This window comes from Micropterus dolomieu, linkage group LG02 (assembly GCF_021292245.1).
Source record: "Micropterus dolomieu isolate WLL.071019.BEF.003 ecotype Adirondacks linkage group LG02, ASM2129224v1, whole genome shotgun sequence".
NCBI classification, from domain to species: domain Eukaryota; kingdom Metazoa; phylum Chordata; class Actinopteri; order Centrarchiformes; family Centrarchidae; genus Micropterus; species Micropterus dolomieu.
Window position 1 is genome coordinate 30,437,689 of NC_060151.1, and position 25,315 is coordinate 30,463,003.

The 25,315-nt window shown below is 41.5% G+C and overlaps 2 protein-coding genes across 4 annotated transcripts in view; both read right to left on the reverse strand.

Moving 5' to 3' along the window:
• lat (linker for activation of T cells) overlaps nt 1-12,587 on the reverse strand; it is a 22,194-nt gene extending 9,607 nt beyond the window's left edge. Inside the window, exons 1-4 of one of the 2 annotated variants that reach the window (XM_046038081.1) lie at nt 12,537-12,587; nt 1,333-1,442; nt 1,065-1,098; nt 937-965 (exon numbers count right to left, since the gene is read on the reverse strand). In XM_046038081.1, coding sequence (XP_045894037.1) covers nt 937-965; nt 1,065-1,098; nt 1,333-1,435 — 166 coding nt within the window. In that variant the 5' untranslated portion in view covers nt 1,436-1,442; nt 12,537-12,587. Of the gene's footprint in view, nt 1-936; nt 966-1,064; nt 1,099-1,332; nt 1,443-7,819; nt 7,934-12,536 lie in introns of those variants that run through there. The other variant, XM_046038071.1, reaches the window with a different exon arrangement.
• The window catches only part of spns1 (spinster homolog 1 (Drosophila)), a 22,562-nt gene continuing 8,896 nt past the window's right edge, over nt 11,650-25,315 (reverse strand). For both annotated transcript variants that reach the window (XM_046037742.1, XM_046037751.1), the window contains 10 exons: nt 23,348-23,484; nt 23,070-23,221; nt 21,540-21,606; nt 21,296-21,438; nt 18,588-18,740; nt 18,295-18,484; nt 17,018-17,083; nt 16,179-16,277; nt 15,267-15,435; nt 11,650-12,722 (listed from right to left, as the gene is read on the reverse strand). In XM_046037742.1, the coding sequence (XP_045893698.1) occupies nt 12,652-12,722; nt 15,267-15,435; nt 16,179-16,277; nt 17,018-17,083; nt 18,295-18,484; nt 18,588-18,740; nt 21,296-21,438; nt 21,540-21,606; nt 23,070-23,221; nt 23,348-23,484 (1,247 nt within the window). In that variant the 3' untranslated portion in view covers nt 11,650-12,651. The remainder of the gene's footprint in view (nt 12,723-15,266; nt 15,436-16,178; nt 16,278-17,017; nt 17,084-18,294; nt 18,485-18,587; nt 18,741-21,295; nt 21,439-21,539; nt 21,607-23,069; nt 23,222-23,347; nt 23,485-25,315) is intronic.

Sequence of the window (25,315 nt, forward strand, 5' to 3'; positions counted from 1 at the left end):
TGCTCTGGACCTCAGACTGGGCCGAAGGTTTACCTTCCAACAAGACAATGACCCTAAGCGCACCGCTAAAATAACGAAGGAGTGGCTTCACAACAACTCCGTGGCTGTTCTTGAATGGCCCAGCCAGAGCCCTGACTTAAACCCAATTGAGCATCTCTGGAGAGACCTGAAAATGGCTGTCCACCAACGTTTACCATCCAACCTGACAGAACTGGAGAGGATCTGCAAGGAGGAATGGCAGAGGATACCCAAATCCAGATGTGAAAAACTTGGTGCATCTTTCCCAAAACGACTCATGGCTGTATTAGATCAAAAGGGTGCTTCTACTAAATACTGAGCAAAGGGTCTGAATACTTATGACCATGTGATATTTCAGTTTTTCTTTTTTAATAAATTTGCTAAAATTTCTACATTTCTGTTTTTTTCTGTCAAGATGGGGTGCTGAGTGTACATTACTGAGAAATAAAATGAACTTTTTTGATTTTTGGAAAATGGCTGCAATGAAACAAAGAGTGAAATATTTAAAGGGGTCTGAATACTTTCCGTACCCACTGTACATTTATCAAGTACTGTTCATCAAGCAGTTTCCACTCATGATGTAGTGGTGACTTTTCAAACTTCTATTTTTGCATTTAAAATGCAGCAAATGACTCTCACATGCTTTAATTTGTGTTTGTTTATATATCGGAAAACATGTAAGTTGATAGTGTTAATGAATTAAACAAACACGTTATGAGACAAACCTAACCTGAACCCATCTCAAAATATAGGACTTGATTTTGATTCCAGTTATTGCATAAGAAATAAATTGGGTTTTTTTTTATTGTTTGTTAAAATCAGTGTTTTTGCAGCCAGTTCATCGGTTTTAGACTTTTTCAGACAAAAAGGTAGGAATTAGAACAAAATAGGGAAATATTTCAGGAGTTTCAGACTTACATGGATGGATGACTCTGAATCTAGTGGACCTGAATAAAGGAAAAGAAACACAGCTGCTCAGATTTTACTCACAACACACATAAAACTAAAGTTTAAACTTCTGTTGACCAGCAGGAGAAAAGACTTACGGCATGTAGTCATCTGAAGCTTGCCTGATGGAGGCTGGCGGGAAGAAACAAACAATAAAATACAATTTTAGTTTAATTTAATTCAAATAAATATAAGAACATCATCTTGCAGCAGCTAACACTGGAAACCACAGCGTCAGCGTTGACCATCAGAAGTGTGAAAACATTAATGTGATGGTTTAAAATGCCACATCAAAGCCACAGGATGTAATTTCTAAGCAGCTGTTAACCACGTGCTGGTGCAGCGTGAAGCGAGCCGTCATCCCACCTAACGGGCCTTTGTTCCTGCAGTGCAGACAGACGACGGCCAGGAGGACCATGGAGGCGAGGACGGCGCCCGCCAAAACCCAGAGGAACCAGGATGCGTCCATGTTTCACCTGAGGGGGACAGAAGAGGACAAGATGGTCTCCGTCAGTCTCTAAATAAAATGGCAGCGTTGAAAGAAGTAATTAAATAAAAGTACTAAAACTAAAAGTGTAGAAATACTTTGTAAAAGTCCTGCACTGAAAATGTTAGTAGTACCTGCAAAAACACACAAAGCCCTGCATTCATCTTCTCGTGATAACGAGTTCATTTGTGGATGACACCAGTTATTTATGTCATTATCTCGAAATAACAAGTGTTGTTTTCCTGAGATAAAAGGACAATTTTCAGAGTAATATCTCCGGCCTATCACATTTAATTCATTATTATTATAAATAACGTGAGAAAACAAATTAAATTAACTAGTTATCACAGGAAAATGGAAGAAATAAAATGTATGAATGTATGGCATCTTAGGGCTCCCGTAATTCTCGTGTGCAACAAGATCATTTTTTCAGGACTTCTTGTTAGTTTTGTTAACTTATGGAAGTAATACGGCTTAATAGGGCTCCAACTGCAAGATGCAAAGCAAACTCCCTCTCGCCTGTCGTCCCTCGGGACCAATCACTGCAACTTTTCTACAAATGAGACCTATCATCGCCGTTAAGAAAAATCTTACAAATCTAACTTTGCAGTATTCACTTATTCCCACGATTTAATCGAGGAAAAAAAAGGCGCATTTTTTTTGGGAAAAGCTAAAATAATAATAAAAAATCTCAGGCATTTTAGGTTTCAACAATCACAAAAAAGGTCTGCGAAATCCTGGAGGGACTGATTATTATATCTTCTAGGTTTGGCATTTGGAGATGGAGGTAAAAATGTACTCGCCAGTCCAGGCAGTGTTTAACGGGTTTCGTCGTCAGTTTTACGTTTCAGGGTTGTGGCTATTGATTCACATGAGAAAACGATGATTTGTGAAAGATATGATTGGAAACATCCTGCACATGTGCAGCTCTCACCAGAGGCTCACGTTAGCGATATATGTAGTTTACTTATTTTGTCATATATCAGATTTATGGTTGCTTCTGGGCCAATTGAATCGTCCAGATCTATAACAAAGCATCATATTTAAATAAGCGGTTTGTCTGTAGAATCAAAGAAACTAGTAACAGTACGTCTACAGACTCCGTAAACGTCTTGAAAAGAAGAGAACATTGTCTTTGTTTCATCATTAAAAACAACAAACAAACAAAGGGAAATGATAAACAATAAGTCTGCTGTTTTTTTTTCCCCCTTCACGTTTGTCCGTCTCTCAATACTTCCCCACTTCCTGTCTGTGCCTCTCAGCTCCAATTGGTTCCTACTTAAGACGTAAATCTTAAAAAACCCTCACATATATATAGTTTAATACTATTTATTGAGGGCTGTCGTTGCTGTTAATTAAAGATTTCAGATCGATTGAACAGATGATAAAATACGACGCGTTCACACTTTGTGTTGTAAAGTGGAGGGGACATCAGGGTTCAGACAAAAAAACTTTTTAAACGGTCTATACTGGATGTGATTTTAGGAAATACAACAGGGGATCAGTGTGAGGTCAGAGTAGATCGTAGTAAGTAATCCTGCACCACCTCGACCAACTTCTTATTTCTAATACAAACACGGGCAGTTTCAAAGAAGCTTTTGGCCGTTAGCCTTAAAGTGACACAGAGGGAGTTCCTAACCATCATTTCCAAATTCAGTGTTGTAGACGCTAGAAATATTTTCTCATGTCTTTGTTTGTGGAAGTAACCTCTTTAAAACAGGACTGTCGCACCTTTACTCACCTCAGTGATGCTCCCAGTCTGTGGAACGCTCTCCCTGACCACCTGAGGACACTGTGGGTGCTTTTAAACCCACCTTTTCAGGAGAGCTTCTGATTGAACTCTTGCCTTTTTCCTTTGCCTTATTGTTTCGAGTCATCAGATGACAAGTTTGAAATAAGTTTTAATGATAATAATACATTTATTTATCATGTAAATACATCTAAAAAGTTTTGTTATTTATAAAAGACAGTAATTGAAGTGTCTAACATGATCCCATTTAAGGGTCAACCATAGACCTTTGCATAGGCCTTTGGACCGGGGTCATCTGTACCCTTTCACCGCCCCTGACTCCGGGCCTGCTCGAAGCCCGTTGATGAACGTTGCAAGGAAACATGTCGTTCAATCCGAAAATGTTGCAAACCGTTTTGAGATTGAACTCGCCGCCAAGGTCAAACGAGAAAACGTCAAAACACCACTTCAGCACAGAGGTAACAACACGCCAAACTCACCGCCCTAAAATATGACAACATGGAAACAACTTCAGGAATAAATAAAGTAATAAATCAACCTTTTCTTTAGATCTTTAACCGCCTCTTGTTTTGATGCAGCAAACGTTTCTAACGTTAGAGAAACAAGACGTCAGAGAAAGCCTGAACAGGAAGAAACTGTGTCAAGAGTGTTAAAGTTACTGATCGGTGCAGGTTTTTGAATGAGCAGTAGCTTGTTTCTGTTACCGTTTTTGGACACATTTCTTTCTTCTATATTTAAATTGCACTGCGTGTTTTTCTTACTGTGCAAATAAATGTTCCACAAAACATTTTCCCTTCTTAGTAAACATTTCTTGGTGCAAGCTTTTTTTCAGAACGCTTTAAACTAATGATGCTTTTTTTTTTAAAAAGCGTCCAACACCTATGTTGTTAGTTGACAGTGAAGTGGAAGTCTGTGCAGCTCTGACGTGACACGAGGGTGAAAACGAAGCAGGAAGTGCCTCCGTTAACTCACATAAGCACATGTGCATGTTCTGGTTAAATAAAGATTTTATTTTTAAACCTGAATTTATTTTTACTGCTAAATCTTTGCATCTGTGGAGGATAATTCATTATTTAATATTTCAAGACTCCCAGAATATTTTGATTTATAATCATGTGAACAGTAAATATGTCAAAATAAAGACCCCACAAAAATAACTATTCTATTCCATCTTCACTCTTTTATTTAATCAACACTTGAATGTTGGTCATTTTCATTTTAAATCTTTTTTTTTTTTCCTTTCTTCCATGCAGTATCTTCATTAATCAAGAAGATTAAATATTGATAATAATATTCAGTTAAAGTAATAGTGTAACATTCCCCAATACTGAGAGACATCTCCCGGAGCAAAGGCTTTCTTACAAACTTATTATTTTTACATACATTTACATGTTGAGACATGTATTCTGATATAAAGTGAGTTTTTTCGGGTTTTTTTGTTTTTTTAGAAACACTTGAAATATGTTAAATTGGTTTCCCCAAACAGGCCTATGGATTAGCACGTTAGCATCTGTCAGATTAGTAGAAACATTTTTCACCCGAAACTGAAATTTCCAGGGACAAGCAGCTGTTCACACTTTAAAATATTTAACTTTGTGTGATAGATAAAACAAACCAAACAAACAAACAAACAAACAAACAAACAGGAAGTCATTGCGGCTGTAATTGCTGCTGGAGGTGTAGCGGGGTGACCCACATACGAGCTCCGGACAGGATTAGATTATCACCTCCCCTTCAGACACAACTGCTGTCCTGATGCGTTCAAGGCAGTTTTACACTAAATACGCTTGATTTCACTTTTTGAGTCTCACTTTTGGATTTGAATTTCACTTAAAGCAGAAGACACGGTTTCCGTCTCATTCTCAACAAAAAGGTGTCGAATTAACCGTGAAAGTCGTAGCCTCGTGTCGCTGCTTACGCTTTATTGTTTGATTATTCAGGTGCGTCTAAAACAAATTGGAATAAACGTGGAAATGTTTAGAGAGCCCTTCTCAGGTCGACATTTCTTTTTTTAAATTCTTTATTCTAATATTGTCATTACAGTTTGGGATACTGACGTTTTGATTTCCATGAGCTGTAAGCCGGCTTCAATATCTCACTTTATGTGTAATAAATATATTAAAGATTCACTTTTTGAATTGAATTACAGAACAAAATGAGGAGCATTTATCTCCATTTTACGATGCTGTTGCTTTTTTGTTTTATTGTCGTTTTCTTTTCCGACGGTCTCATTTCTCCTCTTTTACTCTTGTAAAGCCCTTTGTGACTTAAATAAACTTTACTTGTTTACTTTTATAGTTTTGGTGCAGAAAAACGTCTTTCCGTTTCCGATCTCCGGACGTGAGGTCTGCAGTCAGAGGCTCTTAAAAGTGTTGAACACGTTAACATGCAGGATCACCAAAGTTATTGTCCCGAGCGGAACATTAACGCCCGAACCACGTTTCATCACGATCCGTCCAACAGCTGCTGAGAAGTTTCACAGAAGCCACAGCTTAATTTAATTTGCAAAAACACATAAATCCCATTTAAGTCTTGACCAGATATTAGAACATGTGCACGTCTGCGTTTAGCAAAGCCGAGCAACCAACAGGAGGAAGCCACGTTTTAAAGATGAAAGCGCCCTGCTCTATTTTCTGAAATAACTGGTGGTTTTTTTTACTTTCCTGAGGCATCAGAGAAGCAACATGACGATAATCTACCTCCTGATCACAGAGGAGGTGCGTCACACAGGAAGAAAACCCATCTCACACGTGGTACACAGCTATTTTTCTTTCCTCTTTACCAGCATGAACTCTCCACTAAAATCTCCACAGTCCAAAAGACTGGAAACACAGTTCAGAGAAAAACCCTGCACCCCCTCACACGACCTGAACATGGAAACCAGCCACACACCTCCTCCTCCTCCTCCTCCCCCCTTTTATATACATTTATTCTCATTTTATCTAAATCAGCTCTGCAGTGTGAAAGGCGGCCATCTTGTGAGCTGTGGCTCCATATTTAATGTGTTTTTTACCCCCCTCTCTCTCCCAAAACACAAACTGAAGGGTTTAAATAGGAGCGAGTGTAAAAAGGTCAAAGACGTGCGAAGGAAGTGCGACAGGAAAAGACAGATAAGAGGTTTAATAGATTTGATCAGTTTTCACTCCACTGAGCTGCACTTTAAACTGAGATGAAATCGTCGTGTTCAGTAAAGTTAAATATAATTTAAGGTGTTTAAATGTGTGTAAAACCAGCTGTAATACAGTTTAAAATTATCCTTTTAAAGTGGGGAGATACATGACTTTACTTAAGTAAAAGTAAATGTGAGTTCAAGTATCAAAATTAGAAGTGTTGAGCGGAGAAAGCTGGAGGAGGCGACGCTAATTCTAACCACTTTATCCAATGTGGAGTCAGATAAATGTAGACGTGTAAAAAGAGTAGAATAAAATGGACTCAAGTAAAGTACAAGTACCTCAAAGTTATTCTGAAGTATTTAGAATGTGACATTTGATGCAAACACTGAGCTGCAACAGGTTCAGTCAGGAGGACGTCGTCCTCATTATCTGTGTGATAATGGTTTCCTTTCTGGCAATCTCAACGTGACAACAAGACTGCAGGAAGTCACTGCTCCCAGCCGAGAAACAGTCCTGAACAAAACTGATTTTACACTTCAGTCTTCACACGGACGAAACAAACAAGAAACCCGTGTGTGTCTGCGAGCTTTACAGGAGCTGGCAGGAGCATTTTTGCGACCTTTGGATGGAGCCGGGCTAGCGGTTTCCGCCCGTTTCCAGTCTTTATGCTAAGCTAAGCTAACTAGCTTCATATTTACCGTGCACACATGAGGGGAATCAATCTGAACATCTAATACCTGCATTTCTAAAAACTGGCCCCAGCGGCTCCTAACACTCTGCTGCTCTACTAATAGGAGCCGGCAGTGTTTGTATACCCACCCACATTTCTTTCATTAGCGTTGGTGGTGAACAGAGCTGACAGAAGCGAGGTGACAGGAAATGAGGGGAGAGAGAGAGATGAGGAATGACATGAAACAAAAGATCCCCCAGCCGGACATGAAAGGTTGCAGTTTATGGTCAGCAGCTTCACCCTGAGGCCTCTGCGGTGTCGTCCATACACACCACAAGTAACCTCTGCTGACTGTCGAACACACAGGCAGCCATCATGTCAGGTTCAAATAAACTAAAGACCCATTACACAAAAGTGGATAGTTTAGTCTGGAGTCCTGGTCAGATCAGAGAGTTGCTCAGAGATACACAAGAATTAAAACTGTTAACTCCCCCCGGACGGATGTTACAGAGGTCGGCGTATTTTGGCTCAAACTCGAGCGTGTGGCTCGGTGAATCGAGGCTTTTCTCTGTGCAAAGCTGAACTTTTCGTTTTGATTTGCCTGAGCGAAAGTGAACTAAAGCAGAGCACTGCAGAGCCTCTGGGCCGACAAGTAGAAGCTGGTTTGGCTCCTTCACAAGGCCCCAATGGTGAATACCTGCACAGGGCCCCCTGCGGTGTTCAGCTTCAGCATCTCCTCCTTGTGCATGCTGGGAACAAACTGAAGTTCCTCCGTCACACAGAAGTCACAAGTTCACAGCTGAGAATATGAAACAAAATGACAGAAGACTCACCTACACCTGAGGACAAGCGGCGACTGGAGAGAAGGTTGCGCGGTGACGAGGAGGATGGGTGAAGTTTCGGGGCCTTCGGCTGGTCTCGTGTCTACCAAAGTATCTGGTCCACATGAGGCGACTACTGTAACCAAACATCCGCCATATCTGGAGCTCACTTTCTTCTCTTTCCGTCTACCTCGTCTGTCTTTCCTCCCTGATGATCTGATCTGGTGTCTGCTCTGCACCTTCAGCGACCTACTTGGCTCTTCCCTCCCTCTCTCTCTCCCTCTCTCTCTCTCTCTCTCTCCTCCGTCATCGCTGCACCCAATCACCTCCTGAGCAGAGACGCTGGGTTTCGTTTCACCTCCCGCCACAGGTCCCCCCCCCCCTTACCTTCTGCTGTCTTTCCTCAGCACTTCCTATGAGAAAGGTGACGCTCGACCACCAACTCGGGTCACGTTTGTCTAAAAGAGATGTCAGGGGTGTAAAATCAGGGGGAAAAAAAAACTAAAAAAGCTGAAGCACAAGATCACAGGTAAAGAGTGGGAGAGAGTGACAAACTTCTGCAAAGGCTGACTCACTTACCAGGTGACTCACTAACCAACCAGCTTGCACTAAAAGTGATTTGGTGTGTGTGGGTTGATCAAACTGCCCTCTTTCAGCCGCAAAATTGCAACTGGTTTGGTGGAAATTGGTACGAGAGGGCCTGCAGGCTCAAGATGCCAGAAACAAACAGAAACACATCGAGCCAATCAGAAGATGTAACTGTGACACCTCAGAGCGTCGCCGGGTGTTAAAAAGCTGCAGCACTGTGTGAACGCTGCTGCAACCGTCTCAACATCCTCCCACCTACAAACAGGAAACCACAACGAGGGAAGGAAGCCGAGTCCTCCTCTCCTCTTCACTCCTCTCCTGTCCTCGCCTCTCTTTGCTCCTTCTGTCGAGGGGAGAAAAGAGAGACGAGGGGGGAGCAGAGCAGAGAACCCCCCCCCCCAGCCAATGAACGAGGGAGGAGAGAGGGGGGGACACCAGTTTGGGTTGTTTTTCTGCCCACATCAGCTTCTTTTTATTTCATTGAACAGGTAAAAATGTGGCTTCTGATCATTTGGGCGTTTTCCCCAGAGACAAGTTAAAACAACGACCTCCCGTCTCAGAGAGCGATAAAAGCTCTGTAAAACACTACATCTGTTATACCAAAGTGAAGGCTGTTAGATTTAATGTAGTGAAATTAGAAAGACATTATAGTAACGTGGATTTGGGCAGCGGAGGGAGGTATACAGATCAACAGTGGTGATATATATATATATATATATATATATTTAAACTGTTTTTAATCGTGTGTAAAAACAGCTGTAATACAGTTTAAAAAATATCCTTTAAGGAAATACACGACTTTACTTAAGTAAAAGTATTAGGAGTTAATGTTCCAAAACGTTAAAACACAACCATGTAACAATACTCAGATACAAGTCCAAGTCCAAAACCTGCAGTTTAAACTAAGACAAAATTGTGTTCAGTAAAGAACAGTAATATATATAATATTTTTAAATTTTTAGGTGTTTAATCATGTGGAAAAACGGCTGTAATACAGTTTAAAAATGATCCTTTAAGGAAATACACGACTTCACTAAAGTAAAAGTACATATTATTATGAGTTAAAAGTTCTGAAAACTTACAACACAACTTAGAAACAAGTAAAAGTCCAAAACCTGCAGTTTAAACTAAGACAACAGTAAAGAACAGTGATGATATATAATATTTTTTAACTTTTAGGTGTTTAATCATGTGTACTTTTACTTTAGTAAAGTCGATAAAACGCAACCATGTCACAGACGCAAGTAAAAGTCCAAAACCTGCAGTTTAAACTAAGACAACAGTAAAGAACAGTGATGATATATAATATTTTTAAACTTTTAGGTGTTTAATCATGTGGAAAAACGGCTGTAATACAGTTTGAAATGAGTGTTAAAACACAACCATGTCACAGACACAAGAAAAAGTTCTAAAGATTTCCGCTTTATCAGGGTTGTCAAACTGTATTTTTTTGGGGTTTTACGGCAGAAAAGACTTCCAGGATGAAGACTAACCGGTTGTTTTGGTAAATGTTCGTGTCTGGTTAACCGCCCCCACCTACGTGACAGAGCAGCCGCTGCCGCTTCCCTGAGCTTCTCTATGAGAACCGTCCGGGACCGACTCCCACGCAGTGAATCATTTCATCTTCATTGCTCTTGTTACTGTGGTGGATGGTCTGTGCTGGTGTAGCACCGTGTTAGCTTTTACAACCACTCAAAGTGTTCAACACCCTGACAGCAGAGGCGTAAAAGAATAAAACTTCTTCATACACATTCACAATTTGGGGTTCAGTACATTGCCCAAGGACACCGGTCTACCTCCTGAGCAACAGCAGTACTGTTCCCCCGGTCTGAAGTTCCTCACATGTTTTCAGGAGCCGTTTTGCTCCGCTGTCCTCGGAGACCTCAGAATTGCGTCTCTCCTCTTTGCAGATGATGTGGTTCTGTTCGCGTCATCAGACCTCGACCGTCAGCACCAAGCCTGAGGCCGTGGTTCTCAGATAACTGGTGGATTTCTCCCTCCTGGTTGGGAGTGAGTTACTGCCCCGAGTGATGGAGTCGTATCATGGGGTGCGTTCATAAGTGAGGGTAAAAATGGCGGATTGGTGCGGCGTCTGCAGCAAAGGGCTCTGATCAGCACTAATGCGAGCGTTAGTACCAGACCTGTTGGATCTCGTCTAGACTGAGAACTCCTCAGGATCCACCAAGAGAAGCGGGAAAACAAAAGTCTGGGCCACCAGGCCCAGATAAGCAGCAGGAAAATATGATGCTCACATTTCTCCACTTTTTTTTTTGTTTCCAGTAAAGCCGATTTCCTGTTATATCATCCTTATTTATAGACATAAATATATTAATTTCTTGTTAGTTGCTACTGGAGAATTTGAGTTTTTATGTTGTATTATATTATATATTATATAGGGAGTTGTGACTTAAGTCATTTAGGAAATGTATTAATCACCATCTTACTTCAACACTGACAGCTGTTGAATTGCAACTTTTAAATAGTGCTGGGCCATATGGCCAAAAATGTTATCACGGTATCTTTTGATATTGATAACTGTCAGGATAAATGTCCAATCGTTATTTCTTTCGAGGCTGATTTTTCTCCCTTAGTGAAAGTTGAAGAAACCCGATGGGTAATTGTGGTTTAACACAAACAGCGGATCACTTCACAAATCTGAGGTGAAACATTCAAAACAATTCCAATAAAAGCTTTTTTCAAAAAATGTGATTAGTAAATCCTTTTTCAGTCCTTTTCCTCAACAAAACAAACATCTTAATAGAAAAACTAAGTGATAATTTGTTTGTGATTCTAATGAAATGAAGCAAATATTTATTGACGATATATTGAACATTTGTAATATCGTTACTGAGGAAAATTATATTGCAATAATTATCATTACTGTTTTATTGCCCAGCCCTAGTTTTAAACCTATAAAATGTGGAGCCTTGCTTTGTGAGATTGTAAGCAGAAAGTACATGTATGCGTCTCCATCTGTCTTTCAAATATTTGTGGGGTTTTTTGTATTGTTTTTATTTTAAACTTTGCTGACATGTCTTTTATTGGTGCTGCCCTCTTGGCCGGGTCACCCTTGTAAAAAATAGATTCAGTCTCAAAGGAACTTTTCCTGATAAAACAAAGCTTAAATAATAAAACTAAATGTTGGATTGTGGTGATTTTTAAGCGCATTAAATTAATAAAAAATTGAGATAGTTAACATCACATTTCCAAGGCAGACATGTTGCCTTCATCAAGTGCAAACAGACACAAACATGTGACAAGTTAATTCTCCTTTAATAGATCACAAAAAACAAGACTTGCTAAAATAATTTGAGGTTAACAACTTTGATTATTAAACATTCATATAAAAGCCATGTTCCTTTCTTTAAATAACCGCTGTTCACACCACGTTCTCTGCTGCGTGTGCTCTACCTGCCCTCGCTGGAGACAAACTATGAAACGCGGGTCAACTTGGTGAAGCACTCTGAACCACAATGAGCTCCGACCCCGACGCAGAGAAAACCAGAAACAGACCTGCGAGAACAGAGGTGTCGTTCACTGGAAACATTTCAAAGTAAAGACAAACAAATGAATAAAAAAAGTACAGAGGTAAGAGGTGTCTTCTCTCTCTGACAGCTTGGATTATAATTTTCAGGTTCTTCATGAACTGTAAAGTAGGTTAGTGTTATGATTAAAACTTGCTCCAACATATATAAACACATGTTTCTGAAATCTGATTTATAAAGCTTGTGCTGTATATAAAAAGGTTTGGGACCGCAGCCTGTGTTCGGTCGTGGTTACATGATGTGGTTCATGTCGTCTTTATGTTTTATGGATGTTTGACTGATTCCAGATCAGCTGGTTTAGAGTTCCACTGAAGGTAAGATAGATATTTATCAGTTTATAGATAAGGGTCAGGTCATTTTGCTCCCGAGTGAGGAATAAACGGTAAAACTAAACCCACAGAGCAGCTTCTGTTGAGTCCCTAATGTTCGTTTTCAACGTCATGTCCGCTCTTTCCAGTTCTAATGAGCCTCGTGTTGAGCTCACGTCAAAAATCACATCTGGAGAAAACAAGTTTCCCTGAGACGACGGCACGTTCCCGGGCAACGTATAAAAAAAAAAAAAAAAAAAAATCAATGTCAAAAATGTAAAAATAAACCTTGTCTGCATGGCAGATAGTCCAATCGGTGTTCACGGTCCTAAAAGAAATAAATAAAAATAGCCACAGGTGTTTGTTGGACCAGGCAGAACACAAGAACCTCCCTCAGGCTTCATCAGATCAGAACGCTGGACACCGGGACTCTGGTGGACCGGCCGCTTTTCGGTACAACAATCGGCTCGTCATCTGTTAACAGACATCAAGAGAAAGTTTATTCATTCTGCATCTTCACCACCAGACATGTTTATTACTTCTGAAATTTCAGCCCCGCCCTAAAGCCTCCCCTGCTTCCTGGTCTCTGTTCCTCTAAATGGGACCATAATTTACTAAATGAACATCATGCTGTGTTGAAGAAGACTTGAAACTAGCGACTGAGACCATGAACTCATCAGGAAAGTGTTTACTGAGGGAATAAATCAGCTGACAAGTTGAAACAGTTTCTCACAGACTTCTATACAATCACACTTCTTTCTGCAGCCGCTGGAGTCGCCCCCTGCTGGCTGCTGGAGAGGACGCGGGTTTAAATGTGCTTCAGCGTTAGCGTCATTTTTCAGACCCGGAGCTTCCTGCTTGGTAAAAAACCCCCCACTGATTTTCGTTACCAATCAGCAGTGGTGGTCCTGTACAAGTACAATTCTGAGTACAAACCCAAGTACATTTTGCCTCTGTTCTTTTACATGAAGAAGACTTGTGGTATTAGTACTTTTACTGAAGTAAAGGAGCTTGATGTTTCTTCCACCTCCTTCTGCGTTACATTACAGCCTCGATATGGTGAAAAGACTGTTAAAATACCTTCCGCTGGTAGTTAGGCCGTCTTGCAATCTTGTATTTTGGGGTTTATAGACTGTACCATAAAACAATTCAATTAATAGTTTTTATTTGCTTTGATCGCTGAACTCACCCGGCCTTATATTTGAAACAGGCCTTTAGTTCTTTTCGCACAAAACATGTGAAATAATAGGCCACTATCATTATGAATATTACTTTTTTCGTCTCGCTTGTTTACCATACCAGTAAATCTGAACGTTTCTTTAAAACTAACAGTTGAATTGTGGAGAATTTAACTGATGTACGTCAGTACCGATAAACATTTAAATTAGTACGGGCGATCTGTGCAGCTTAGCATCATCTAAAGCAGGCGACCCGGCGAGCGTTAAGAGGTTTTATGCATCCAGAGAACTTCTATAAAAACCAGACCAGGCTTCTAATTGAGACCCGCTTCCATTTGTCAAAACATGCAGCCACAGCAGGACAATAAAAAGGGACGGGCCTCTAATTTATGGTACATGTTTGATTCACTGTGGGGTAAATTTAATTTGGCACAGCAGCAAAAAGGGAATGTAGTACAAAGAAAGCAATAAGGACTGGAGATCTGTGAAACTTCTGTACTTTCACAGAAATACTGTTTAAACACCTTCTGACTGGTCGTCTAGTTTCTTGAAATTAAAAGTATTTCTGGGTTTATAGACTGTATTTAAAAGATGGCAAGCGAACATATCCCAGATACGGGCGCTGCCATCTTGCACTGGTGTCACCATTTGGAGGGTGGAGCCGGGGAACCGAGGTCCCGCCCCCACACACACACCCGGCCGACCACATTTACAAGCTGGACTCAGCTGTCAATCATGACGTGAAACCCCCTTTCTATAGAGTCAATTAACTAATTAAAACCAAACTGAACAAACGTCAGCGTGAAGTATTTCCAGATGTCCGTTTCATTTCATGTATATTACATTTGAAAAAAAGAGCAAATTGGTAAAAAGGCTACTTTCTCTATGAGACTACAGTCAAACTTACTTATTAGCTCTAATGAAATTACACAAATTGCCTAAAATAATTCTTACTGCATGTGGAAGTATGTGGAGTATTTCTGAAGGTCTGAGCTCTTTAAGTTTGCAATAACAGCATAATACAGTCTGTCGGCAGGTCATCAATCACAAAATAAGCTTTGTATTATTATTTTTTAGCTTGTATTATTTATTTTACCTGGTGCCATCATCTGTAAATTTGCGTATTGAGCGTGGAGGGGAGTAGAGGATGCAAAGCTTTTTACCTCTAATAGCCTATAGAAGCATTTAGATAAACCTAAATCCCATGCCAGGCTTCTGTTTGCAGACTTTTCTTCTGCATTTAATACAATGCAACCACATATTTTAACACACAGCTTGTGTACTGTGAGATTTTCATCTCTCCTCACCAACTTGTTTTGTGGATTTTAGATTTTTTTAAACTGTGTTATCTAAACTCCTTCTCCGTCACGCCGGACATCCTCTATAGATTGTATCAGTCTTTTATTGAGAGTCTTTTAAGTTTTTCTCTGATATGTTGGTTTCACAATCGTGACGTTTAAAGACAGGAACAGCCTGAACAACATTGTAAAAAATCTGCTCTAAAATCATCGGTGTGAAACAGTGAAATAGTCCGGAGGGCAGCGAGTATCCTAGCCTCTCCAGGACACGCAGGTGAATTCTCTCGACGAGCCGCCACTCCAAATCTGTTCGGCGATCAAACTTTTAAACTCCCTGTAGGGTTCTTTGGGGTTTTTAAATATTCGCCTGCTGGCAGCTTGTATGTTAACTAATTGGCCCTAGCGGGATTAATAAAGTTGATTGAAGAATTTTATTTTCATGAGCTTTGAAACAAACAAAGATTTTTTTGTCATTAAAAAGGATGTAAGAGAAATATCTGTGACAGGACTGTAAACCGCTGCAGTGACCCGTACAGTCTCACCTGTAGGGACGTAGTTCTCGGCACGATGGCGGTCTTTTTCGATGAAGAGGGCGGTGGCGAGGAAGAAACCGCCGCCCACCACGGCCACGAAGGAGCAGAGCAGCAGAGAGAGCTGCAGAGAGCGAAACTGCCACAGGAAGGAGTCCGTCTTCCTCAGAGCGTCCGAAACCTGAGACACACAGAGACCAGGTTTACCTACAGTGACAGGACGTTCACCTGCCTTCATCACTTCAAGTTAGACGTTCAGATTGACCCCACTCTCATTCAGTAAAACATAAAACTCCAGCCAGCAACCTGTTAGCGTAGCTTAGCATAAAGACTGGAAACAAGGGGAAACTGCTAGCCTGACTCAGTCTGAAGGAAATCCACGTGCGAGCACCTCTAAAAAGGATATTTAGGGTTTGTCTCACATCTCCCTTCATCCACCTCTCTTGTCATGCGTTCTTGTAAAAAACCAATTAGAAACACGGTAACTCTTCAAGTAATCAGATGGTCAAACCCAGTTTCCCCTAATCCCCTTCCCAGATTAAGCCTCGTTCACACTACACGATTCATGCGCGTTCATGCGCAGTAGACGCTGGTGCCAACAGGAAGTAGCCCTGTAGTAGTATTTTATTGGTCCAAAACTGGCTTCACTGCTCTCCATTCAAACCTGCGGGGTGGCTTCGTCCAGTAATATCCTGTCTATGGTGTTTTCTTGACAAAACGTGAGTTGGAGACCAGCGTCAGGGGTGACTCAGCCGCCGTTAGCTCGTGTAGTGCGAGACCCGCTGTCACCGATCACTCACGTAGTGCGAACGCCACAATGAAGTGTTAAGTTTAGGCATGTAGTTCTGAAGGTGAAGGGCTACAGATGGCATTATGTCAATGAGCATAGTGCCACAAGGCTGTGCGTGTGTGTCGTGTACATACCACTCCTATCAGGTACGGACTTCCTGCATCTCCCAGTAGATGCGAGATGACGATCTGCAGAGCCTCGGCTGTGGAGCGACGAGTGGGAACGACCACGTACTGAGAAAACAGGGGAAGACAATGAGAACAGAGTCGTCGCACTTTTATGAAACCAAACCTGCTTTTCAAGAGATGAGCTAATGAGAAAAGCTTCAACGTGCATTTAAGATTTAAACACTCCCTCCAGGGTTTCACGATGTCGCGATCGTAACTATCAACACAAATCCCCGTGAATTCAGCGCTGACTCAGACTTGCAATTTTGAGGAATCACTACAACTTTTCCGCAAATCCGACCTATTGCTGCCTTGTTTAGAAGACGCAGATAACAACATCTCACTTTTACCTACAAAAATTACAGCAAAGGACCGTGGAGACCAGGATCCAGATCTTCTTTACCAAAGCGAGGAAACTGTTCAGCAGTGTTGTGGTCAAACAAGAAAATCTACTAGTGTACTGATTAACACTTTGCAGCCACTAAACATAGGGAGAGAATTTCAGAAACACATGGAGGACGTCAGACGAGACCCTGAGACACAGGCTGCTGCATCCCGAACAGCTGCAAGAAAGAATCAACGCCGGCTGGTTTAAATGGTTCACCTACAATTCAAGAGTTTAAATAAATAAATAATTAAATAAATAACATCTACCTCTGCAGATTTCACTTATTCATACAATAACAAACAAAAAAACACTTTCTTACGCCGCAATTTTAGACCCAAATAACATAAAAACATTGATTATGTTTCTTCCGCGACCACACAACGCGATCAGAGGGAACAAACAGACTGAAGATTCTCACCAGCAGTATATCAGCCACGATGGCCCAGTTCATGGAGAGGAACGTCTCTCCGAGGAAAATGAAGATCTGAAAGGGGGACAGACAGACAGAGGTCATCATCTACAGTTTAAAACAGAGCGTGACAGTTTTCTCAGGAGTCGGTGAAGACAGGTTGAGGTCTCAACTCTACAGCAAAGCAGAAGTCAGATACTTGTATGTACACAAGGAGGTATATGTTCACCCGTCTTTGTTTTTAGCTGCATGTCCGTTTCTATCTTCCTGTAAGTTTTGTAAAGCTGTGTTCACACTGAAAGTGAATCCAGCGTTTTGATTACAGCGGCTTGATTACAAAAGTCAATGCAAAGATGCGAATTCGCTCCGGGCTACGAGAAAGAGGAGTTTGTCGCGACATTCGCTGGTTCGCGCGAAATTTGCTTCACGCTCTGTTGCGAAAGCCAATCAACGGTGAGATTGTCCAAACTGCTTCGGAGCGTTGTTTGGAGAGGACCTGGCGAGCGGTGTAATGACAAATCCGCTGGCCGACAGAGAGCTGCTAAAGAACGGGGAAGTGCACGAGGAGAAATAAACACCCGTAGTTGGTCTGGATTCTTGACAACTACACCGTTTACCCGCGGGAGGAGCTCCGAGTTAACCGTTTTTATTAAAATTAGCTTTTTACTTTAGTTTTTGGAATTACAACTTGATTTATCTATCTGTTGTGTCTGTTACTTTATCCCAGCTATCATTGTACTTTACTGTGAACAAGTTAGCATAGCATAGCCACGATCGATCCGAACTCCATTCAGAAAACAAACATTTTAAAAGTTGTTGTCCTGCTGTCTTGCTGACAGACCTGACACAGCATGAATTCATATGTTTAACAAATCTGCATCATATTCTAGTTATTTCGGCATCAGTTTCAACTATTTTTTGCAATTAAATCACTGCTAAATGTTTCCTTTGGGTTCATACAGCTGTAGTATTCGCGGGTTGTGTTTATTCGCTTATCGTGTTGTGTGTGTATGAACACCCAAGTTGTCCAGCGGTCAAAGTCGCGCGAGGAAAGCAGGGCGAATATCAAATTCGCTTTCAGTGTGAACACACCATAACACTGAGAGCAACTTAAAACCTGCGTGCACGTGTTCACACATGTAACCTCTCCTACGTGATCTATTTAGTGTACAGTGGTGAAAATAATACCTCAGGTGTTCCCTCTCTCTGGGTCAAATAAAAGTCAAATTTAAAAAAGGTGTTGCACGTAAAGTTCTGTTCGGCTTGTCGGGTCCAAGAGAACTCACGTATGTGGCGATGGTGCTGGCCTGAGCGAAGATGATGGCCATGTAGAGGAAAGGCGCTGAGAGGAGCAGACCGGCGGCGCAGACCAGCGGGTCGGCTCTGGGCGTCTTCTTCCTCAGCTGTCGACTCACCTGCACGCCGCTGGCCACGCCCAGCACACCTGTGATGCAGGTGATAACCCCGAAAATCAGACTGAGAAGAGAAACATGGCATGAGTTTTTTTTTTTTCCTCCACCAGGGATCTGCGTGAAAGCAGGAGTAAAAGGTCCAGCTATCCCGACCACGAGTATGTTACCTGTCTGAGGAGGCACAGTTTCCCTCTACACAGGGAGCTCGGTCCCCGTTGAAGACGGCTGCTCTGAAGAGGAACGTTGGCGCCCAAAGAGCCAGAGAGCCGGTGACAAACGCCACCGCAGTGAATCCGAAGGTGGACAACACAAAGCTGTAGCTGTAGGGGAAACAGATCAGCTGGTGAAAAAAACCTTAAACAGCGAGAACCGTTTGAAGTTTTATTCATTATCTGGCTAACACAAAAGCATTTCTAACAGGAGATTCACAATATTATACACTGCACAAAATTATAAAACGCTACACTTTTTGCCCCCATTCATCATGAGCTGAACTCAAATATCTAAAACTTTCTCTGTGTACACAAAAGGCCTATTTCTCTCAAATATGGTTTACAAATCTGTCAAAATCTGTTAGTGAGCTTTTCTCCTTTGCCGAGATAATCCATCCACCTCACAGGTGTGGCATATCAAGATGCTGATCAGACAGCATGGGGATTGCACAGGTGTGCCTTAGGCTGGCCACAATAAAAGGCCTTAGGCTGGCCACAATAAAAGGCCTTAGGCTGGCCACAATAAAAGGCCACTCCAAAATGTGCAGTTTCACTGTATTGGACCCCCCCAATACAGTGAAACTGCACATTTTGGAGTGGTTCTGCAAACCGATTGCTGGTCTCAGACCATCTTGGAGGTGAAGATGCTGGATGTGGGGGGTCCTGGGCTGGTGTGGTTAGTCTTAGATCTTTGAGTTCAGCTCATGATGAATGGGGCCAAAAACTGTGTTTGCGTTATAATGTTGTTCAATGTGTATTAAATTGGTTTAATCTGTTGGCTTCTTGTCAATCAGACACAGGTTTCAGTTACGCACATGTTCCACGATGACTCACACATGACGGAGGAAGGCTGCAGACACAGCCACAAAGTTCAGGCAACATTTGGAGCAGTTTCACAAAAGACATTTGCAAACACTGCAGACTGCAAACAGCGTCGTGTTACTACAAATTAATGCTGCTGGGGAAGTCTACCACTCGTTTTTTGATTCCTTCAGGGCTGTCGCATGTTCATGCACAGTTTTACTGGTGACAAAAATGAGCAAGAAGAAAAAAAAATTACATCAGGTTGAGAATGTCGCTGGTGTGCGAGAGGGAGCGGAGGGGTTTAGACACCTTTCAGTGCAACACCAAACAGCTCAACAGCACCAAACGGCGTGAAATCAACACGTTACGACCTTCATGAGGGAACATTTACTAAATTAGACTGCATGTGGTTTAGCTAGGTGTCATTTGCATTAAACAAACTGGAGGTTTATGTTTATAAGGTGTAAAAAAATAACGACTTTGCACAGTTAATTTAAAAGGAGGAATAAATGCAGGATGTTCTGCTTAATTCAAGCTTTGATACCAGACTGTTGAGTATCTTATCTCTTAGTATCTGCTGATGTATGTTAGAGCTGAATCGATCGAAAGGAAATTAATAGTCAACTATTTTGATAATTGATTAACCATTTCAGTCATTTTTTTAAAGCAAAATTGCCAAACATTTACTGGTTTCATCTTCTTACATGTAAGGATTTGCTGGGTTTTTTGTGTAATTTCTGGGGATAAATATTAGTTAGTTGCAGCCCAAATGTACCATAAAACTTTAATTAATAGCCCAGACTTTTATTTGCTAAAAATCACTGAATTGACCCCGCCTATATTTGGGACAGACGTCCATATGGGACAGGCCTTTAATTCCCTTTGCACAAAACTGAAACTACTATGAAATAGTTTATTTATTTCAAACAGAATAATGCTTGTATAAAAATGATCAAATAATATCAAATACACGTCATTCATTTGATCTAGTTCCGACAGACGGCTTTTATTTTGAAGTAACAACACGGTGCAGGATGAGAGAAGTCAGCAGACAGAGAGCGACGGACTTCACATGACAGGATTCACAACTTGGATAAATATTTATGAAAAGTTGTTTTGATTCTTTTGATCGATGGACCCTTAGAGACTAAAGGAATATAAATAATCAAGGAACGGACACATTCGGACTTAACTAGCGCTTTTTTTCCTTTCCTCTCTTGTACCAGGCAGGTTTCACCGGTAAATCTATGAGACTTAGACTTTGGGGCTTGTTGTTTCCCTTAAATGAACTGAACTATTGAATTGTGGAGAATCTAACCGATCGAACGATGTTCAACATGTCCACACTGACATATTGATCATACGTTTAAACATTAATATTTGTATTAACAATCTAAGCAGCTTAGAAGCAGCTAAAGAGGACGATTTTTAGACATCCAAAGATTAAATTGAGGAAGGCGTTTATTTGTCAAAATGTGTTCCCACACCACGCCAGTAAAGGAGATAGGCGGCTATTTGGGTCTCGGCTATTAATTAAAGTTTTACGGTATGTACCCTGTCGCTTCCTTGTTCCCATTAAGAGACCGCAGACAGCAGCTTCATTACACGAACAGAGTCCCAGAACCCACCAGTGCTTGAATCAGAATAACGAGCTCCAGATGTTTTTAAATAATAAAAAGTTTTAAAACTACAGCACTACAGTACGAAGCCTTAGGATAGGCTAATAATGCCCACCTTCATTAATATTGTATTTTAGTGGAGCAAATCATTTACAGTTAATCGCATTAGCACAAAAACCTGGAGGCCCAGTTGGAGATCCAGCCTCGAGTGTTATTAGAAGTGAGTGGTGTTAAACGTACTTCTTGCTCAGGTCCAGCAGGTCCGCCAGCCAGCTGGTCTGGTGCAGGTCGCTCTCTGATCGAGCTTCAATAGCTCCTCTTATAGGCTCCTTGACCACGAACAGCAGCAGCACCACAGCGATCAGCCCCAGTCCGGGAGTCACCTGAGGGGAGGACGGCACACCAGAGCGCAAACGTCATCCAGGATCACAAACACAGTCCCGGCCACATGTGGGCACTAAATGAGGAACTCTGCCAGACTTACCCGCAGAGCCCAGTGCCAGTCCTGCGCTACGTTACCGACTTGTGAGCCCACGATGTATCCAAGACCGCTGACAGGAAGAAAACACATTGATATGAAGGTCAGATGGAAAAAATCCATTTTCACTCCTGTAGTGAAAAGGTAACACTAGTAACACCAACATGGAACAACAGCTCAATAGTTCACATATTTTAAGGCAGGCTGACTGACATTAGCACGAAATAACAACTTTATTACTGTGCTTTACAGTAAAAACAGAAATAAAAGTAGATAAATCCAAATGTTAAAATATAAATACTAGGGCTGCAACAAACATACATTTTATTGTATAAAGTGTATAAAAATTGGGGAAATTGTCAATCAGCGTTTCCCAAAGATGGCATCCATAAATGTCTTGTTCACAACCAAACAAAGATAGTAATTTCACTGTAATAAAATGAAGTAAAGAAACCAGAAAATATTCACATTTAAGAACCAATTATTTAATAAACCCACCACTGCATCAACCGACACTGAGAGAGAACTCTATTGTGAGTTTGAGGACGACAAAGCTCAGAAACGACTCTACTTCTTGAGGAAGCTTAAGAAGTCGGGATTCCCTCGCCAAGTTCTTCATCACTAACATGGGACGTGCACGGCTCATGACCGGAGGGCTCTGCAGCAGCCGATTCAAACTACTCAGAAGATCATTGGTACCCATCTCCTGAGCGTCAGTGATATCGGCGCTCAGGAGATGAGCGCCCCGCCGCCGCCACCCCCCCCCCCTCATAATAAAAAAAACACACAAAAGAAGTTTATTATTGAGAGCGGGAGTCTGACATGCAACCCTTGAACTAGGTGCTCTACTAATTAAGCTAAACAGTGACACTGAAAATTGTTTTGAAATTGTCCTAAAGAAACGCACGTGTATTCATGCTATGGTTTGTTATGTCAAGATCACAAGAAATTTATCCCATTATCATGGGAAAACAGAGTAAAAAAAAAAAAAACAATCTAATGAATGGCCGCTTAGGACTTCCGTAGTTACCTGAATACTTACTTTTACTATAATTTGTGTAATTAAACTTGCATTTAAAATGACGCGCTAATGAAAATTCTTGGCCGAAGTTGAAGAAGATGAAAAAATTTGCTGAATGCTGAACAAGGTTTTTCACATTTTTATATAATACGTAAAACAAATAACACCTAATCTATGTAATCTTATAATAATCTTTATAATGAATAAACTTTTCTTTTAAAATAGAGTCGCATACTTTTAAATCGGACCTTTCATTGTTCAATGTACTCACATGTCGGCATTTTATGTTTAACTTAACAGTTTCTCTTTAACATTTACAGTTTCCATTTCCAAGTGTTGGCGAGACCCCGCTGGTATAGCTGGCGTGTGGATGTCACGCATTCGTAGCGATATATTACTATTATTGATCTTTCAGTGTCACATAAAAATCCTAAAATCACTCCATCTGCCCTCTCCAGACTCCAGAGAGGCCAATATACCGCTCAGTTAAAGCGACAGTCAGTTTTTGAACCCACCTGCCGACGGGAATGGCAAAATAAAAAATGGAGAGCATGTTTGTCCTCCTTCCCTTCACGTAGAGGTCAGCGATGATGGTGGGAGCGATGGTGGAGTAACTGGCCTCCCCGACTCCGACCAGGCCTCGAGTCAACAGCAGGACCCAGAAATGCTGCCGGACGATCGGGAAGGGAAAAGGTTTAGTTTGAACTGGGAGCAAAGAGCGAGTGACCTTTTTATACCACTGGGGTTCAGTGTTTTGTCATTCTGCAGGGGGGGAAAGTGAAACCAGACTCACTTCTTTGGGAGTGTAGGAGCTGGCAAGCGTCACCAAAGACCAGAACGTGATGCCCACGCTCATGATGTACTTCCTGTTATACCTGTCCCCAAGGTATCCGAAGACCGGAGCCAGGAACATGTAACTGCAGATAAAGACTGAAAGGAAACACAAATTCTCAGAACTGACTAAACATATCTGCCAATATATAGATAGTTTACACACTTTGCAGCACTTAAAGTGAATTCTGTACAAGCTTAGTAATTCTCCGACAACACCGGAGTTCCCCCGCAGCCTCTGATGCTGGTCAGCAGCTCTGGCTGTAACTCGGGACAGACAGGGCCTTTTTCGGACTTGTGCGTTTGGTTTGAAACGCCGTTTCACAGATATTTCCTGCACTGAGTGGCCGCTGTGTGTGTGACACAGGCGCCGATCGCCACAATGCACCCACCAAGTTACCCGCGGGTGGCGGGTGCTACTTTCATTCCCTGTGTGACACTAAAGTTTCTGTCATGTCAGCTTCTGTCAAGCTTAAGGTCGTTGTACAACAAGAAGGCAAGGTACAGCAGCGTAACGTGCAAAGTCGATGCTTCCTCTGCAGATTTGTTACGTCGCAATAATATCGCAAATGCAATTAATCGTTCAGCCCCAACTCAGACACAAGAACACGTTGCAAGAAAAGTGTAAGTTTAATGCATGCATTGTTTTGCATTTTGTGACTTTCACTCGTGTATTTCCTCAGTGAAGATTTCTAAAAAAATTAAACAGTGTTAAAATATCTCGTTTTCATGAACCCAGTATCGTCCCGTGAGCAAAGTGTATCGTCACACCCCTTTTAGAGAACTTGAGCTGTCCAGTTCTTTTATTCTTTGCGTCGATGCTTCGTTTAATCCATATAACTATATACAGCTCACTGTTTCGCACGGATGATTATTGCTGTTGCAATAAGTGAAGTCGACCTGATCTGATGGCGCTGATAGCAAAATGGAGGAAGAGAGAGAAAATAGCGAGGAACTAAGAAGAGGCGGAGAGAAAGACAGGAAGTAGGAACAGAAAACAGCAGTTCTGTACAGAGTGTCTGCTGTAAAACAGAACCAGCTGACAACAACAGCACCACGGCTTCAGCATCTGAGCAGAAAGACCCGGTCTACACAGAGTCCACAGAGCGGAGCCAAACAAGCTAATGATAGCATTTAACCCAAATCATGATGTACAGGTGCTGGTCATATAATTAGAATATCATCAAAAAGTTGATTTATTTCAGTAATTCCATTCAAAAAGTGAAACTTGGATATTATATTCATTCATTACACACAGACTGATATATTTCAAATGTTTATTCCATTTAATTGTGATGATTAAAACTGACAACTAATGAAAATCCCAAATTCAGTATCTCCAAAAATTTGAATATTACCTAAGACCAACACAAAAAAAGGATTTTTAGAAATGTTGGCCAACTGAAAAGTATGAACATGAAAAGTATGAGCATGTACAGCACTCAGTACTTAGTTGGGGCTCCTTTTGCAGCAATGCGGCGTGGCATGGAGTCCATCAGTCTGTGGCACTGCTCAGGTGTTATGAGAGCCCAGGTTGCTCTGATAGTGGCCTTCAGCTCTTCTGCATTGTTGGGTCTGGCGTATCGCATCTTCCTCTTCACAACACCCCATAGATTTTCTATAGGGTTAAGGTCAGGCCAGTTTGCTGGCCAATTAAGAACAGGGATACCGTGGTCCTTAAACCAGGTACTGGTAGCTTTGGCACTGTGTGCAGGTGCCAAGTCCTGTTGGAAAATGAAATCTGCATCTCCATAAAGTTGGTCAGCAGCAGGAAGCATGAAGTGCTCTAAAACTTCCTGGTAGACGGCTGCGTTGACCTTGGACCTCAGAAAACACAGTGGACCAACAGCAGCAGATGACATGGCACCCCAAACCATCACTGACTGTGGAAACTTTACACTGGACTTCAAGCAACGTGGATTCTGTGCCT